At 36.3% G+C, this 17,437-nt stretch overlaps 1 protein-coding gene across 1 annotated transcript in view; it reads left to right on the forward strand.

The window, feature by feature from the left end:
• Positions 1 to 16,680, forward strand: part of LCP2 (lymphocyte cytosolic protein 2) — a 31,496-nt gene extending 14,816 nt beyond the window's left edge. The window contains exons 4-21 of the mRNA XM_035562906.2: positions 1,142 to 1,207; positions 2,131 to 2,162; positions 3,038 to 3,072; positions 4,191 to 4,389; positions 5,057 to 5,157; positions 6,453 to 6,522; positions 6,738 to 6,821; positions 7,590 to 7,615; positions 7,702 to 7,721; positions 7,828 to 7,932; positions 8,831 to 8,861; positions 9,448 to 9,460; positions 10,456 to 10,576; positions 12,571 to 12,620; positions 13,411 to 13,514; positions 14,444 to 14,521; positions 15,603 to 15,758; positions 16,463 to 16,680. Of these exons, the coding sequence (XP_035418799.1) occupies positions 1,142 to 1,207; positions 2,131 to 2,162; positions 3,038 to 3,072; positions 4,191 to 4,389; positions 5,057 to 5,157; positions 6,453 to 6,522; positions 6,738 to 6,821; positions 7,590 to 7,615; positions 7,702 to 7,721; positions 7,828 to 7,932; positions 8,831 to 8,861; positions 9,448 to 9,460; positions 10,456 to 10,576; positions 12,571 to 12,620; positions 13,411 to 13,514; positions 14,444 to 14,521; positions 15,603 to 15,758; positions 16,463 to 16,585 (1,414 nt within the window). The 3' untranslated portion in view covers positions 16,586 to 16,680. The remainder of the gene's footprint in view (positions 1 to 1,141; positions 1,208 to 2,130; positions 2,163 to 3,037; positions 3,073 to 4,190; positions 4,390 to 5,056; positions 5,158 to 6,452; positions 6,523 to 6,737; positions 6,822 to 7,589; positions 7,616 to 7,701; positions 7,722 to 7,827; positions 7,933 to 8,830; positions 8,862 to 9,447; positions 9,461 to 10,455; positions 10,577 to 12,570; positions 12,621 to 13,410; positions 13,515 to 14,443; positions 14,522 to 15,602; positions 15,759 to 16,462) is intronic.
• Positions 16,681 to 17,437: the final 757 nt, after the last annotated feature.

Below are 17,437 nucleotides of genomic sequence, written 5' to 3' on the forward strand. Positions count from 1 at the left end.
AATCTGACATAAACAGATATGTTCGTTTCCTGATTTTTTCACAATCTGATAGACTTGAATAATATCAGCTAGAAATAAAATGGGGTATTTTCAACCAGATGTGTGTAACCCTTTTGCTTTGGCTGTGACAGGACTTTCTGAGTGGGACTTTCCTAAAAAAGAAATAATGAGAATTAAGAATCAGACTATGACTCATAGTAAGCTTTCTTTGAAATAAAAACTTTCTTTGAAACAAAGTAATCGGCAAGGCAAACTTCATTACTAACAGAGCAGAGTTGTGTTGCTCTCAGTGGCCTTAATTCTGTTTCTCATTAATGACAGAATCCTGTAACCCCAGAGTTGTTCTCGGGGACTCAGTGAGTATAAAAACCTTCGCTCCCAAGTGAAAGGATTGATGCCAGCAATAAGAGCAGCATAAATGCATGTTCCTGACCAAAACATCTTTGAAGACTGTATTTCACTGGTTGTTATTAACCCTACTGCTGTACACAAACTGTGCATGAGTTTTACACAAACACATCAACTTGGAAAAATCTCTCTAGACATAAAGCTGTACCCTTTATACGCTTCATAAATATTTCTGCCCTGCCCTGAAAATGTGTTATAACATGAAACTGAATCAGCCTTTTCACCACCTTTCCTGAAGGGATTCCTTATTAGGTACATCCTGGCTGTGCAGGGAGGGAGACAAAAAGAATAGAGTAGTCACAAAACTGCTTTTTATTTCTGCTTCTGCAACCATAGGCTTGGAAGAAGCTGTTTCCTCAAACATTATCTGCTTTTTCCATGCAAAATAATACATATGCAATCACTACTATTTATAGCAGTGTTCTAGTGTGTGATGTCTACCACACCCAATGTTTCTATGGCTTGCTGTGTTTAATGTTGATTTTTAAATTTGACCCAACTTTTTTTTTTTCTCTGTAAAAAAAGTTCAGCTTTTAGGTGGATGTGCTATAGCACAATTTTGCAATAAGACGAGAAATTAAGTATTCTTACCACATACTAAATAATACTTAGGAATTAAAAGATTTCATTTTGTAAAAAATAAGGGGAAATGGGAGGAAAGCAGCTAAGAAAATGACTGACAAGTTTCAAGGATTTAAAAAAAACACACTGTTTTTGTGTCTCTTTTAAACAGAATTGTAAGTAAATTAAGTCAAGAAATAAACAGAAATGAAGGAAGGATGTCTTTCTTTCCAAAATGGTAAGTGAAAAGTCATAGGACTTTCTTTTTCGAAGTTTTCAGCTATATCTTTTCTGTACTGTTTTCTGTTTGATCAATAATACCTGTGTGTTGGAGGGACCACCTGGAAAGTAGCAAAATAAAACTCAGTTTTGTTAATGTTATTTGTTAAAATTAGCAAAGCCTGAGCTCATGAACAGTTTAGATACTTCTGCAATGTCTGAAACCAAATAACATATAAATTTAATATAATTTTACATCTGAGTAAATTAATCTTTAGGAATTCTATAAAGCTTGGGCACATATCATTACATTAATGAGTCATCATTAACACATTTCAAAGACTCATATATCATTGTACTGTAAAATGCTTTATGACTGAACGAATATGATATTCTGGCAATAGGAAAAGAGCAAAAAAATGCAATGATGTTGATTCTTTGGGTGGAGGAGTCATGAGAAAAGAAGAATTTCTATTCATATATCACGAAAATCTAAGTCTGGTCTGGTCTACATGACATGGTTTTCAATCATCTGATGGCATGATTTTGTATCTTTGCATTAGCTAGAGTTTAAAACTTGAATCAAAAACCATAAAAATATTTATCAGTGCTACAAACATTTATGAACTTGACTTTCAGCAGCTCCAGTGGAATTATTTAAGTTTCCATTTCAAGGACTGATGCCCCTAGTAAATTTATTTACTGAGTCCACTTGTTTCCAAACACTCCACCTCACTGACTTGAACCTTTTTCAAGACAGTTTAGCCAACACTAGGATCCTGTGTGTGAAATAGGCATTTTGTGCAGAGTTAAACTCACATATCTAAATTTAATTTTACTGTTAAACCTAACCATTAGCTTTATTAGAATAGATTTCAGTATACGTAAAACATTTAAGAATTGCAATTGGAAAGAACTTAATTGTTCGCATCTTTGTTATAGGGGCCAAACACAAAAGTGTCCTGAAAATCCAGGTAAGTGTGGTAACAGGTAGTCTCTGTCTACAAATATTGTATAAAAATATTGAAATATTAAGTTAATCCTTGCAGAGCAGAACAAGTGAAATGAAACAATACAAAACAAAAAAGGAAAAGAGAGCATGAAGAAGCAGGAAATTGTTGGTGCACTCTACCAACAATGATAGTAATTGTAGAACAACTAAGAAAATATTTTTTAAGAGAAAAGGTGGTGATGAAAGAGGAGAGCAGAGAAATTTAGATGAACATTCACAAATTGCCTTTCTGCAACCCAATACATAGTATCAGTGCTTATACATACATTTGTTCCAACACTTCTGTCCCCTGCCCCCACTCCTAGCAGCATCCTACAGAAAAGGGGCAAGCTTTCAGATGTCTGCCATGCTCTGAATTTTCATTTAAATTTTCTTATAGGCCAAAAGCATTTAATACTTCTGCAAGATACCATGCTCCCTAGTCCTACTGAAATTAAAAAAAAACACAAACACACAACTTTTGATATGAAAGCTATAATGGTATTAAAGAGATAAGAAGTTTATGCTCATTCTGAAAGCATTCTACTTCAAAGAATGTTTACAACGAGAGTTCTACAAACTTGAAATGAAAGCACATATATCATCTCATACAAGGAAAACTATACTCTTAGTTTTGAGTAAGAATGTTATCTGTAGTATCTTCCGTGATATATGAGCTACACATGTATGTCTGCCTGCCTTTAAAATGTCTACCTTGTTCCTGTGACATAATATGTTATAATGTTATAATATGTTCAGAATGGATGTGGGATCTGTTGCGTCCTTTTTGTCACGTTATGTCTTGATATTTTAAAATTGTACATGCTAAGAAATCTGTGGTTATACTTCCTTATGCAGGATATAGTCAAGAAGACGGTGGCTGGTCTTCATTTGTGAGTATCAGACTAACAAAACCTACTGGCTCAACAGATTCCCTGTTCTATCACTTCCTGCATTACCTACTTCAGGCAGCATGGATGGAGTGGATAATGGCAGGCTGGCGTTATGCTAAGGAAGAAGGGAAGCAGGAACATGAATGATTGGAGTAGCTGCATGCAAATTTCTTGACTGAGAAAAGGGCCTTTGACCAGTAATATAAGGCAGAGCTTCAGAACAGCAGACTTGTACCAGTCATTCAAGTAAAAGCTCACAGCCTATGACCAGCTCCCCATAGAACCTTAGCAGCAGTTTATATTCCTATTTCAAGCTCTTAAAAGAGGTGGCTAGTAAAGGAAAGGTTGCTGTATTATTCAATGGCAAAATCTTGCCATTTTGTTCTCTACAAAGTTTGCTTTTTGAAAAATCCAATTTTTTGCAGCCATCTGACTGCAAGAATACTTTTTGCCATTCAGCATAGAAAATGCTTTGGTAAGTGTCTTTAGATGAAGCATATACAAACCAGCAAGCAAAATTAATAAGCTGACTGATCTACAGTCCATGTCTATGAAGACTGCTCATAAACCAGTGCCAATGTTTTTTTTGGAAAACAGGAGATTTACTGCTATTTCAGGAACACGAGAGATAAAACTAACCACCTGTAATGCATCTGGACTAGGCTGATGTGAGCTAGTCTGGAAATTTCAGCCTAGATATCAGCAAAAATTTAAATAATCATTTTCTTGTAAGTCAGGGTAGATTGCACAGAAGATGTGTGCAGTGACCACTACTATGTTTTCACTGTGATCTTGCTAGGTCTGGTCAGAGGAGAGGAGCAAGATCTGTATCATAGACCTCATTTTTTTCTGAAGTGTTTTTCAAGTTGAGTTCCAGGTTGCAGAATACATACTATTAAGTAAGAATGAGTATCAACAGACAAGAACTGCTGCTACAGTGTTCTTTTAGGAAGCACTGAATTGTTTGCTGCTGCCTTAATTTGTCTGCTATCTAAAACAAAGACATTCAAAATGGTTTTAAAAACTTGATATCCTCCTGGGTGAAAAGAATCTTAGTGCAATTTCCTTGTGGCTTTTCACGGAAGTAATAATATACATCTTTTATATACATTTGTCAGGATGAAGATGATGACTATGAAAGCCCTGATGATGACCAGGAAAAGGAAGATGAGGCTGACTATGAATCACCAACAGGAGAGCCTGAGGAAGCAGAACATGACAGTGATGGCTATGAGCCACCTCCATCCAATAATGATGAAGCACACCACAATGTCATATTTCCTGCCAAATCCCTTGCAAACAACACAGATTATATAGGTAATTACTAAAATTTAAGTGCTAATAATAAATCATAAGTGATGTTTTCACATATTATCAACCGCATTTTAAGTGGCTGGTAATGGAATATAGAAGGTTTTACATTAAGGTGGTACAGACTTACTGCAGGTTGGTGTCTTTGTGACTTTGGCCTATCGTTTGGAAGCTGCCTGAAGTTAAAAATATATACATACCAATTTAGCTTTAGTAGCAGTTCCTTGAACACAGCAAGCTATCATAATAGCAGCAAAAAACTAGAGTGAAAATTAGGAAAAGAAAGAGATCAGCTTTCTTTGCTTGTCATTTTTTTTTGTAACTGATTATTCAGTAGCCCACAGCTGTGGAGTAAAATACAGGAGTACAAAACACTGTCATTTAGATGGGCTGGTGTTTCACACAGACACTGTATGCATGCAGGAAATACAAATAAATAGTGTGAGCCAACAGCCCAGAAGATGCAGTCACCAGCATCAAAGGGCCAGATGAGCCTCTAACTCCCAAGAGAACATTGATCATAAAGCAACTATTTTGCTCTAAATTAATGCTTTTATGACATATTAACTTAAAGTATGCAACTTATTGCAAGGGCTCTTTTTCGTAAAGATCTAATAAGAATAAAATAACAGAACTGTTTGCATAGTTGTTTAGTTTGAGATTTTTTCTTCAGACAGACCTTCAACAGCCAGATCATCACATCAGCCTCCAGTACCACCCCAGCGACCTGGCCCGTCCACAGTACCAGCCTCATTTGGGGGAAGAGGTGCTTCTGTATGTTTCTCTCTTGGTATTTCATAGAAAATGAAATATTTCATATATTTTCTTTGCCAGTACCTAAGTAGAAATTCAAGTGTAATGCTATTGTTATTCAGAGAGTGTACGGAGAGGAAGAAGAAAGTCTTTTAGCTGTCAAAAAAGTTGAACTCTTACACATTTTTTTTTTCCAGGAAACAATAAAATTTGGTGGGTTAAATATTAAATTGATCCACATTACTTTGCTGTTTCTTACACTGGAAATTTGTATCAACTTGTGAATGCCTCTCCCATTTAAATCAGAGATTCTTAATAGATCCTACTTTGTTTTTTTAATGATACTTGTTAAAAAAAAAAAAAGGATAAATCTTTCCAAATCTTTCTAATTGAATTAAGACTACATATAAGGGACTGTATATTGAGAACTCTGATGACATGCATATATTTTTCCATTTTTTCTTCCTTTTAAACCCTTGAAATTGGAAGCTATTGTGCTGTTCACAACTTGCACTGCAGGGTCAATGTATGCCAGCACAGATGTACATAACACCTACCGATGTACACATGTAAAGGTAATTTTAGGATGCAGTAGAGGGATCTTTGGTCTGACCCAGTATTATAGTTCACACATATAGCACACACAGGACTCGTTTAAATGTCATGAATTCTCAAGACTGGTGTCCTAAATTGCTGCACTATTCATCAGAATAAGAAAGAACATAGGCAGATGTTTGTCTGAAGAAATCTAAGTTTAGATATCAAAACATCCTCACCGTTTTTGCTGCTTCTGGCAACATAATTCTATTTGACCCAGATCTCACAATAAGAAAGCATAGTCCTTTTTGCCCCGCTTCACTCAGCAACAATCATTATCACAGGGTTCATACATACTTCTCAACTTCAAATTTACATCCAGTAATTTCAACACCAGATTTCAAAATTAAAAACCTCCTGCACCAAGGGGGAAAGCTACAACAGCATCGTTGAAGCTCTCGTTTCTTTCCTTTGACATACCCATGTCCTCCCCAAAGTCAGCATCCCACTAAAATATTGCCTGTGAGACTAAACAGAGGTAATTCTGTACCTGGAAAACATACACACACACACAAAACAAAACAAAACAAAACACCACCATGCATGTAGGTAACTAACTCTTCACGACTATTAATGACTCCTTCCTGTATTGTGAGGAGACCTATTCTTTGTGCTGCATCATATACAAAGATTGGCAGATGTGGTGTGGTGGGTTTAATACACTAAAATTAAAATAGAAAGAAGATGGTGACTTTAACCACATGTAAAATATTTTTCAGATGCCACCTTTTCCTCCTCTTCCAAGCAACAATGACTTGACTAGAGACAGAAATATCAAACCTTCAAAACGTACGTACAGCTGTTTTTCTCTTTGTAAAGCTTTTACCATGGGCTACATAGCACTTCACTTTTGCCTGTATCTCCTATCTCCCCAGCTCCACCTTCTACTATTTAGTCAGAAGGCTCACTTGTTATTCTCAGAAGTAAAACCAATTCATGGCTACACAAAATAAAATTATATTGACCTGTACCAGTGCATTGTCTTACACAGTTTTTGTGTTTAGCCCCAGCTCCTTCTATAGACAGAAGCACGAAACCCCCACTGGATCGCCTTGCTCCACCATTTGAAAGAGAAGCCCCAATATCAGGTCAGTATTTGCTTATGGTAACACCAATGGCTGCTTTTTTTTATTATTCAGAATTATGAGATTGAATATCATTCATGCAAAAGAGCAAGGCTCAACCAAACATACCTTAATCCAGTCACATATAAGGTGATCTGCTTAGGAATAAATAATGTGACCAGTACTTACAAAGAGAGAGAAATCATATCTAGAAAGTAGATCAGGACTAACTGAACAGAAAGACATTATGAGATCACCATGGAAAAAAAGAAAAAAAAGATTTAATACAAAATTACAAAATTTATGTGAGTGAACAAAGGAATATTTAGCAGGTTAAAAGAGGAAACAACTTTTGCGTACTAAGCTAATGAAACTCTGTATACGCTACTGTATGTAATTTATTATCTAGACTTAAAAGAATGCTGAGAACTGAAAAAAGACAGAAAAAAAAAGGCATTTTAGACCTAAAAACTGTATTTTACAAAAAAGCTAAGGAGACTATGTGACTACTCTGATTTTAATTAATAACTAAACTCTTTTATTTGGCAGATACTGGCATAGAATTTTTCAGTAATTCAAAGCTGAATCATTAAGAATATTTTTGTAAAATGTGCCACTTTGAAAAAATTGCAATTTTGCCACCTCTTATACAGCCAAAATCTATTTCTGGCTTATATCTCAGGAGACCTAGTGATTCAATCTGCAAAATTTTCTTTCAATAATATTCAAAACTGTGTGTTTCATAGAAAGTTTAATTACCTGCAGTTACATTTTTTCTAAATGTATTTTCAGGGAGGAAGCCAGGCTATCCTGAGAAGGTAAGGCCTTTCTACTTTGGTGCTTATAAATGTTTTTCACCTGTTTTGATACCCTTGACTCTTCACTATTCCTTGTTGTTTTACAGCCTCTGACTCCACAGCTAAGGTAAGAGTTTTGCGTCTTGAAACGGGACTCTTGATGCCACTATTAATCGGTTACTTCACATTAAGCCATTTTTTATCTTTATTTCGTCATCTTGCTCCTCCCTTAGATCCCTGGGAGAACAGCTAGCAATGATGCCAAAACCTCCTGTCCCACCAAGCGACAGATATGAAAGAGGCAATCCAACTCCTCTAAGGAAGCAAACTCCTGTCAAGTAAGAGTTCATTTAACTGAAATTTAATAAAAGTATATATTAAATTTAACAAAAATATGGATAAGCAACATGGGATGGGAAAATTACTGCTAACAGTGCCAACAGTAGCTGCAGACACCAAAGTTTTGTTTCAACAATATGTACGGAATGTGCTGCATGCTACAGAAAAGTGTGAATGTGGTAGAAACTGTCTATCAATTCCTATCTCAAATGGCCATTACATATGGCATGACTCACTTCCTAGTGGCACAAAGAAACCTATGATCCACGTTTTTTTCCACCAGATCAAGCTCTCGCTCTAAGAAACATTCTTTTATGAATCCCATATCTGTTTTGTGTAGGACATAAGAAAAAGAAAGGCTTACTTTCCTATTACTGATTTTACTAGTCTGCAAAACTCATTGCAAATATTATCTATAGCATAAACAACGTTTTCTAGATAACTTACGGGCTGAGTAGTGTGACTGAATTTAAAACAAAATAAGAAAGTAATTGAGATCTGGTAGTCAGCCAAGATAATTCATCAGAGAAACAGACTGGAATGCTCATGATGTGCTCCAGCAATGTTGCTGAGTACTATAAATGTGTTTCAGACTTGAAACACATTTCATCAGTGTAGGAACTTGTTTTAAGCTTTAATCTTATGATAAATCATTCAGAATTTTGCTTGTTCATATAATCAAGATTGGCTAAGGACTAGTATACCATCTTAAATTATGTCTGAAAATCAGAATTTTAGGTACTGTTACAAGGAGAAAAAATTGCTTCTGCAGTCATATAGGGCTGTAGAATTTAGTACAAATTCATGTCTTAGTTGAATATATAGCCTTATGCACACCAAATGAATGGATAATATTCCATCTATGATTAATGTTTTGTTGTCTCTGTTTCATTTCAGGCAGGGTTGGCCACAACAAAAGAGACCTGAAGTAAGTATAGTATCAAAACAAATTTGTAAATTATATGTGCTACAATAAAATGAAGTACCTGTATAAGCTAATAATTCTGGAAAAAGTAAACTTGTTTCTTTATGCTTTGTAGCGAATGAGGATGGATCTTTCATTGCACACAGTTTCTGTTTAATAATTTCCTCTAGTTCAAGCTCAGATTATTCCCTAAGTACTTTATCTTAGATAATAGGAAGAATAAGGCCAGCATTTTTTTAATGACATAGGAGAGGTGATTTTGTTTACATCAGGTTTGAGTTTTTAATTTGGGATTTTTTAATACATTATTATTTTTTTATTTAGCATATGCTGACCTAAGAATTTGTGATTTTTACTTAATTGTAAATAGTAGTTGCACCTTAACACAAGAACTGTAAACGTTATTTGGTGTTGCATGAAGACAGAAACCTCAGCATTTTAGATGAAAGTGACAGTCTACATACTAGATTCTCAGGATCCTTAGTATGCTCAAAATTCACAAACTTCCAGGTCTTTGTATCGTAAAAGATAAATATTACTAAGAACTCTGCTATAAGTTGCTAACATTTGTTTTCTCTTGGTTCCCCAGGAAGAAGAAGACAGTAAGTATTTCTACTGTGAAGTCTTTCTTTGTCTTAGCACTACAAAAATAGTTTCCAGAGTTCTTTCTTTAGAGCCATGTAAAAAAGTTAGGTGGTATCTTGACAGGCTGTAGAATGCTTACAATGTACCTTGTGCAGATTTATATAGCAAAGCCACAAAACACAGGAAATCAATAGCTAATAGCTTTCCCCAGTCAGTCAGTTACAAGACAGCAGAATTTCTTACTTTGAAACACCTTATATTTTAGAGACCTGTAATCTGCACACAGCATCAAACAGCTAGACGTGTTTTCAGTTTTCAACAAAATGTTCAGTAAAACCCTGCTAGTACTAGTCTTCTGTGTAATGGTACTTACTCTAAGGAACAGAACCAGAACTTGTTTCATTTAATAGTACTATTTATAAATTACTTAACAAGCCTGGTTCCTAAAATAAAGTTTGCAAAGTGAATTCATAGCAGAAGCAGAACATTCAGCCAAGTCTTTACAACCTACCATTTCCTCTAAGATTCCATTAAGAATAGAGCACAGAGCACAGTTAACCTGTTCTCTTTTTACCAGTTGTGAAGATCTGAAGTGTAAAAAAATGTTTCAGTTTGATGATGCTATGATTATATGGGAGAAATCTCATAAAGGCAAGAAGTTTAAAGAGGTGACCTCAAATCCACTATTCAGAAGCAGCGCAACAGAGAGGACACACTGTCATGCTTCACCTTCAGCTTCATTACAGTTAAGCTGTTTGACTTGCAGCTTTAAAAAACAGAACTTAAAAAAACTAAATGCTCAAGTCTACTCCAAATTATTTTTCATTTAATTTTAAGCTCTCAGTTGACCATATGATGTTACAACCCGTAACTAACATATCGAAGACTTTTTAGAAAACATTTTCCTCCATTATGTTTATCTAATTAGACAGCAGTAATGTGCCAGGATTTCTTTAACTCATTTAAGAATGTCTCAGATAGGTTTTAAGTTTTCTTCTCCTCTTCTCCACAGCCGCACCCCAAAGAGCAGTGCCACAGCTATCTTTGCCCCCATACAGCTCCAATACATTCCCATCAAAATCTATCAAGCCTCTACCTAAGCCAGGATCCAACAGCATGCCTGGTGCAGAAAGGTTTGTATCACTCATTGTATCACTCCTCTGGAATTTTAATCTCTTTATATATATATATGGCTACAGGGTGCTCTGGGGAACACAAGGTCACTACTTTAAGAAATCATTTTTGAAGCTGCACCCTTGCCTCAACTACATGCTAATTTGTGGTGTTCCTACTATCAAGAAGAATCCTTAATAGAATTGAAGTTCTGTGTTCAGCAGAACAGTGTATACCAGACAACCAAGACATAATGCACACTCTCAGTTTTAAGTCAAGGAATATTTCAGGGCCTACATAGGAGAATACTTCCATTTGTAAGACATCACTCCCGCTGCCTGCAGGACCCTTTCATTAAATGTTAGTTTAATGGTTAATTCTTATTTAAAATTGTGGACTTTGCTGCAAATACAACTTTTCCTACCTACAATTTCCACATATTAGATTATGTCTTCATTTCCAGAATGGAAGTTCCTTTAATTAAATTTTGATTTCTGATGAAGTGTGCAACAGCCTTTGATGACTAAGAGTGGGCTCCTTGAGTCTAAGTGTGAAGTACATAGTTTAATCTCTGGTTTTTTGTAATGGTTCTGTGATGAATCCCTGCCATTTACCAACATCGTCTGGAACTGCTGACACCCAAGTAGAAATAATATTGCAGTAGCAATAGCAAGGTCATATGAACTGTTTCCATGATGAACACTTCTGCTTATATTCAAACAGTGTCATGTAGTTTTCTATAGCAGAAGCTCACATTCGGCTGATTCTTTCCCATGAATCACAAGTTGTGATAGGGTGCCCCTGTTCTGCAGGTATAATTAATATATTAATCCCAGAGCTTTTTGTGCAGTTCACTAAAGCAGAATAGAAACATGGTTCGTAAAGGAAAAGACTACAGGCGATTTATAACCAGTTGGGTGAAGCAATTAAAAATACAAATAAAGACCTCTGGATCATAAAAAAGGCCATAAAAAGGAATTGTAGATTTTCTAACCAATAGCAGAAAAATGAAGCAGAAGAAGGAAAGTAAACCAAGCATAGGCACGTGGAAGTGCTATGGTGCTGTGGGTATGAGCTCAGTGCCACTGTCAGATAGTATCTTACACATTCACAGAGAGGCTGCAGTGGCCATCTGGAGCTATCTGGTCTAATGCCTCTGGTCAAGCATGGCCACCTAGAGTTGGTTGCCCAGGACCATGCCCATACAGCTTTTGAATATCTCCAAGGAGGGAGACCTCACAAGTTCTTTGGACAACTTATTCCAGTGCCCAGCCACCCTCAGATTAAAGATGTGTTTCCTGATGCTCAGACGGAACCTCCTGTGTTTCAGTTTGTGCCCACTGCCTCTTGTCCTGTCTCTGGGCACCACTGAAAAGAGCCCGGCTCCATCCTCTTTGCATCCTCCCTTCAGGTTTTTATATGCATGGAGAAGATCCCCCCAAGCCTTCTCTTTTCTAGACAAGCCAGTCCCAGTTCTAACAGCCTTTCCTCACATGTGAGATGCTCCAGTCCCTTATCATGTTAGTGACCCTTCACTGGACTCTCCTGTAGCTCCATATCCACAGCCGCAACATTAATGATGAGAAACTGCTCTTTCCTCAATAATGTTAAAAAAGCTACAAGTAAAATAACTCTGTAATCGGGACTCCAGAGAAACAAACATCAATCAAGCTGTTGCCTCTGCTTCCTGCTTTAGGGGAATAATGTAGCCAGTCCCTATGAAAAGTCAAGAAGATGAAGTCGTTTTCTTCATTAATCCTGACACAGAAATCTTGATAGCCTGTTAGTGACTCTGGCTACCTCATTCCCAGATACTGAGCTCCAAGTAATTTTAATGGTGGATCTACTTACAAAGAAGGAAGAAAAAGTTGTCCTCATCCTTCACAGGACTCAAGAGGATGTCACATTCTGTAAAACAGGCTCACAGTTCAGATCAGTATTTTACAACACAGAAATCTTGTATAGCAATGTCATATTGTACTTACTATCTTTGTTGTTGTTGTTTCTATAACAGTGCTAGAAGCCTGTCTGCAAGTGGCTCTCTACCACCTCGCTTCCCTCTAGGTTTGTACCCTGCACTCCTTGATTTTATGTACAAACAATGACTGAAGGTTGCAAGGCAGTTTGAGTGCATTAGTCTGAATCTAGGATGATCTTCTCCCATGAAGTTTGGGCTTAACAGTCTAGTTAAATCATTGCCAAAACTTCATATAAGTACCTTTTTAAATATAACTAACACTGTTGAAAGCCAAATAACACTACCTAGAAACCATTGTGGTATACTAACAGTCTCGAAAAAGGGAGAAAACACTTTCCATATAAAATATACTGCATCTTGTAAAAGTAAGTCAAAAATAAAGGAAGCTTAGAAAGCAATTGTTTTGAAAATTGATTTTTGCATATGGTAACACCTACCAATGTCTTACAGTGACATTTTTTAGTTTCTACTTGCTAAGAAGGCAAGGAATCTGAAGAGACAATATTAAATCTGTCTCTAAAGAAATTGGAGATGCTCTCAACTGAGTAACTGTGGTACAGAAGCTAAAAAGATGCAACCTATATTTCAAGCTCATCTGATTTTAAGGTACTACGAACTACGAGAGTTCAGTTAGTGTCCCTGTGCACCAAGGAAGAATTTATATAAGGAACTTAGATTTCATACATCAGCCTACATACAACATTCATACAATAATTCTGATTTCAAATCAATTCAAAATGCCTCAGTACCAGAGTGAAACAAATTCTTCATGCCTCACAAAATCAAGATTCTATACCATATACCAGTATGCATTTCCCAGATGAAATTATTTCCTCATTTCAATATTTTTTCTATTCTTATATGACAACTTCAAAGGCAACAACAGCAGATCTCCTTCAAGAGGGACAGCTGATATAAGACCTCCATTGCCCATTCCTAGCAGACAGACTGCTCAGCACACAAACACCGAGGAAGATGAGGTACAGAAACATCACAAGTACTAACCATAACTGCTAAATACAGAAAATAATCTGATTTCAAGAGAGAACTGTTTTCAAAGTTGTTTTTCTAGTTAGTAGCCATTGTCAGGATGTTAGTAGGTGTTTTTTAGTTTCCTCTTCTGTGTCAATATTTAGTGCCTTTTTTTTCTGCCTCCACCAAGTAAAACAATAGCAAAATGCAGTAGAACAAAATAAGAGAAATACTTGTTTGCGGGATTACTTGGTTTTAAACAATTGTCTTCAAATAGCATTACATATTCATTTCTCTTTCCACAAGACCTTGGTAAGTAGACAATTCATACACTTTAACCACTTTAAGTGCATTTTTGTTTCACATTTCTTTAAATATGGCAAGTATAGAGCAAACCACTCCTGATGAGGCCATGTATGGTTGCCCAGTACTGTTAAGTTCACAGGAAGTCTGTGCTATTGTCTCAGATGATTGTTAAAAAAAAAGGGGGGGGGGGGAGGGGGGAGAGAAAGAGAGAGAGAGAGAGAGAAAGGCAAAGGATGTTAGCGCGGTAGCGTCCCAGGCAGAGGGGTTGTAAGTAGATGATCTTTAAAGTCCCTTCCAACCCAAACCATTCCATGATGCCATGATTTGAAATCTATTTTTTACTGAAAATATCTGGAAATACCAGTTTTCCTACCTTACTTGCAGATATTTAACAGGTAGGTCTGTAATACTTCCATAATTTTCAAAGTGATTAAATCACTAAAATCTTTCAGTGTCACTTACCATATACTCATATATGCTAGTATGATCCCTGAAGCTTGTACCTTCTGCACATAAATTCCAATATCCCTCACGTTCAGTTTTCTCTCTATTTATTAGTATGTTGTTAACATCATAAATTAATTCATTGACAGTTGACTTTCTCCTTTCTTCTCTCCCACAAAAAATATAGGATTCATTAAATGATGAATGGTACGTTGCTTATATTAGCCGGCCAGAAGCAGAAGCAGCTCTTCGAAAAATAAACAAGGTACTCTAAACTGTTGGGGGTTCTCAGCACCTCCTTAATAGCCTAGCTAGATGTCCCTGCAGTCATATAGGAAGAGTGAAGGTAAATTGCACAGTAAGGTTAAGCTCCAATATAGACATTTATACTGGGGGGTTCATCTTGCATATCTTTACCCACATAAAAGTTAGGCAGCTAGATTAAACCAGCCATGAAGGCTGTTGTTGTTTTTCATAGCCCAAGAGAGCAGTTTCATCTTGCCTATCTTAAGAGGAATGACTTGATCTCTGGAAAGATTTCTTTGTCACTATTACAGAGTTTGTCACAAATTCCAAATTTTAGCTTGAATTAGATGAGTTGAGTCCTACCCTTTTCTAGGCCATATTTACCAGCAAAATGAAGTACAGATTCAAACACATGAAACCCAGGCTTAACTGTGTGTGCAGAGATAAAACAAATTATATCTCATCTATCATTGTGAGAAATCTGTTTAATCTGTGATGCCTCACAGCACATGCAATGGTTTGAAGTTGCCATGTACAGCATTTCAATGACTTGTGCTAAGGTCTAGCTTATGAGACCACATCCAGTGCCTTTCAGACAGGGTATTTTAATGGAAGATTTTTAAAATCTGAAACGAAGAAAAGCAGAAGGAGAGAAAGAAAAAGAGAATATCACTGGCTCTACCAAAACGACACAGCCACAATCATTGTTTTAGGTTGCCTGTAAACAGATCACAGGGGAATCCTGATTGAAATTTACCAGGAATTAAATTATCTTCTGGCTGAAATGGAGTTAGGCCTTTCGTATTTTACCTCCTCCTTTAGTGGTATCTCTCCCTCATACAACACCAGCCCTCTCTTCCCTAAATATCTGCATTTTGTAGCAGACAGTGAATACTTTAAATAGCAGATTGAAAGACACAATATTTGAGGAATGACCTAAATGTTTTTCCTTACAAATAACTCAGTTTCTCTTGTGAGGGAGAAAGAGAAAATAGCAGATTTCACAAAGAAAAATTCCTTAAAAGCATGAGTGATCTACTTAAGGCTGTTGTGCAGATCAGCAGCATTTATTTGTCATCTTTCATCTTTTCATCTTTCAGGATGGAACCTTCTTGGTAAGAGACAGCTCAAGAAAAACTGCTACTCATCCATATGTACTGATGGTGTTGTACAGAGATAAAGTATACAACATCCAGATTCGTTACCAGGAGCAAAATCAGATATATTTGTTAGGAACTGGCTTAAAAGGAAAAGAGGTACTGTGCATTTTTTCACGCTACTTCCCTTCATCTTAAAGTGCCTCCTGTCTCATTCTCTAACTGTCAGGCTACTTAATCTAGCAGCTATTTTAATCCATTGAAATTCTGCTTATTGTCTTCCAGATATTCCTACAATTGTTACTTCTGAAAGGAAAATCAGATTCTCCTGTTTGTACTCATGGAGTGAATTGATAGCCTTAGCGTACAGCTATTAGAAATCAATACAATTTGTTAGGGAGTGTTTGTTTACCACTAAGACACCAGATAATGGAAATACACCACTGAGAGCAAATCCATATCTGCCAACTTTATTGCTTTGCTTCAGATGGTTAGCTTACTCACATCCTGTAGTACTGCACGGGATTTGCTGGCGTCAGACACACAGGTCAGCACATATACTGATTGAGTCCAAACTCTCTGAATTTATGAGTCAACTTCATCATGTCAAATGGAAACAACACCACCGTGTATTAAACATGTTGAATCTGCATAAATTCATTATACAACACATCTTCAGTAGATCATACACATACATCAACAGAGCTACACATTAGGGCAGGAAGAAAGACAGCTGATCTGATTATATTTACTGGACCTTATAAGACACCTCTTATAAAGAAAAAAGGTTTCTAAACTGAGTTTACTAATTGCTAAGAATTCTGACACTTTTTCCATTACCTTCTTATTTTTCCATCCCACAGGATTTTTCATCTGTAGCAGACATCATTGATTACTTCCAAAGAACACCTCTTCTTCTGATTGATGGAAAAGACAGGGGTTCAAGAAACCAGTGCATGTTAACATACGCTGCAGGACATATTTAAATGAGACCCTAATGAAGATCACATAAAGGATCAAAGTCTACTAAAGTCTGTAAACCTAAGGATACTTCCTTTTTCAGTGAACTAAAACCATGAAGAAATCATTAAAAATACTTTTAATTTTAATGAAAAAGGACAATGTTGTTATTTTTAAGTCATGCTTTAAATGTAGTACTCTATAAATATGATTTTCCTACAATATATTTATTACTGTCCAGTAACCATAGAGTACACAAGAATTCATTAGGTGAGGAAAACTATCTTCCAACAAACGTGCATCTTCCTGAAACAGTTTCCAAACCACATTAGAGGATCCATGAAAGAAACACCAATACAAGTCTCTTCTTTCAGAGGAGAAAAAAAAATGTAACCTATTTTTCAGATCAGAATTGCAGCAGCAATTCTATTATTTAAAGTAGTACATACCACAGAACCAAGAACCAAAACAAAGTTGAGAAGTAAACCAAAAGCAATAGTTGTTTTTTTTTTTTCCCTGCAATCCACCTCTCAATAAATCAATAAATCATCTAACTATGGGCATTTCTGTGAAAAGACTTGGACTCCAACCTGCCAAGCTTGACCCTAAAGACACCTACCTTTCAGCAAGACACAAAAATTTCATGTGTTGCTCGATTTTTCCCCTCGATTTTTCCCCTCGAATCCCCCTGCCTGTCAAGATCTGTGTTTGTGTTATTCAGCTATGAAACTGTCTCTGTTCACAGTTTTCTAGAAAAATAAAATATCTACAGATAATATGTTCTACCTGCCATACATCTGATGATTCACAGATGGCATCTTAGACCATGAATTGGAATTATCTCCTAGGATCCTCTAAACTCACTTAGCAACAAGGTT

Source organism: Cygnus atratus, chromosome 14 (assembly GCF_013377495.2).
Source record: "Cygnus atratus isolate AKBS03 ecotype Queensland, Australia chromosome 14, CAtr_DNAZoo_HiC_assembly, whole genome shotgun sequence".
NCBI classification, from domain to species: domain Eukaryota; kingdom Metazoa; phylum Chordata; class Aves; order Anseriformes; family Anatidae; genus Cygnus; species Cygnus atratus.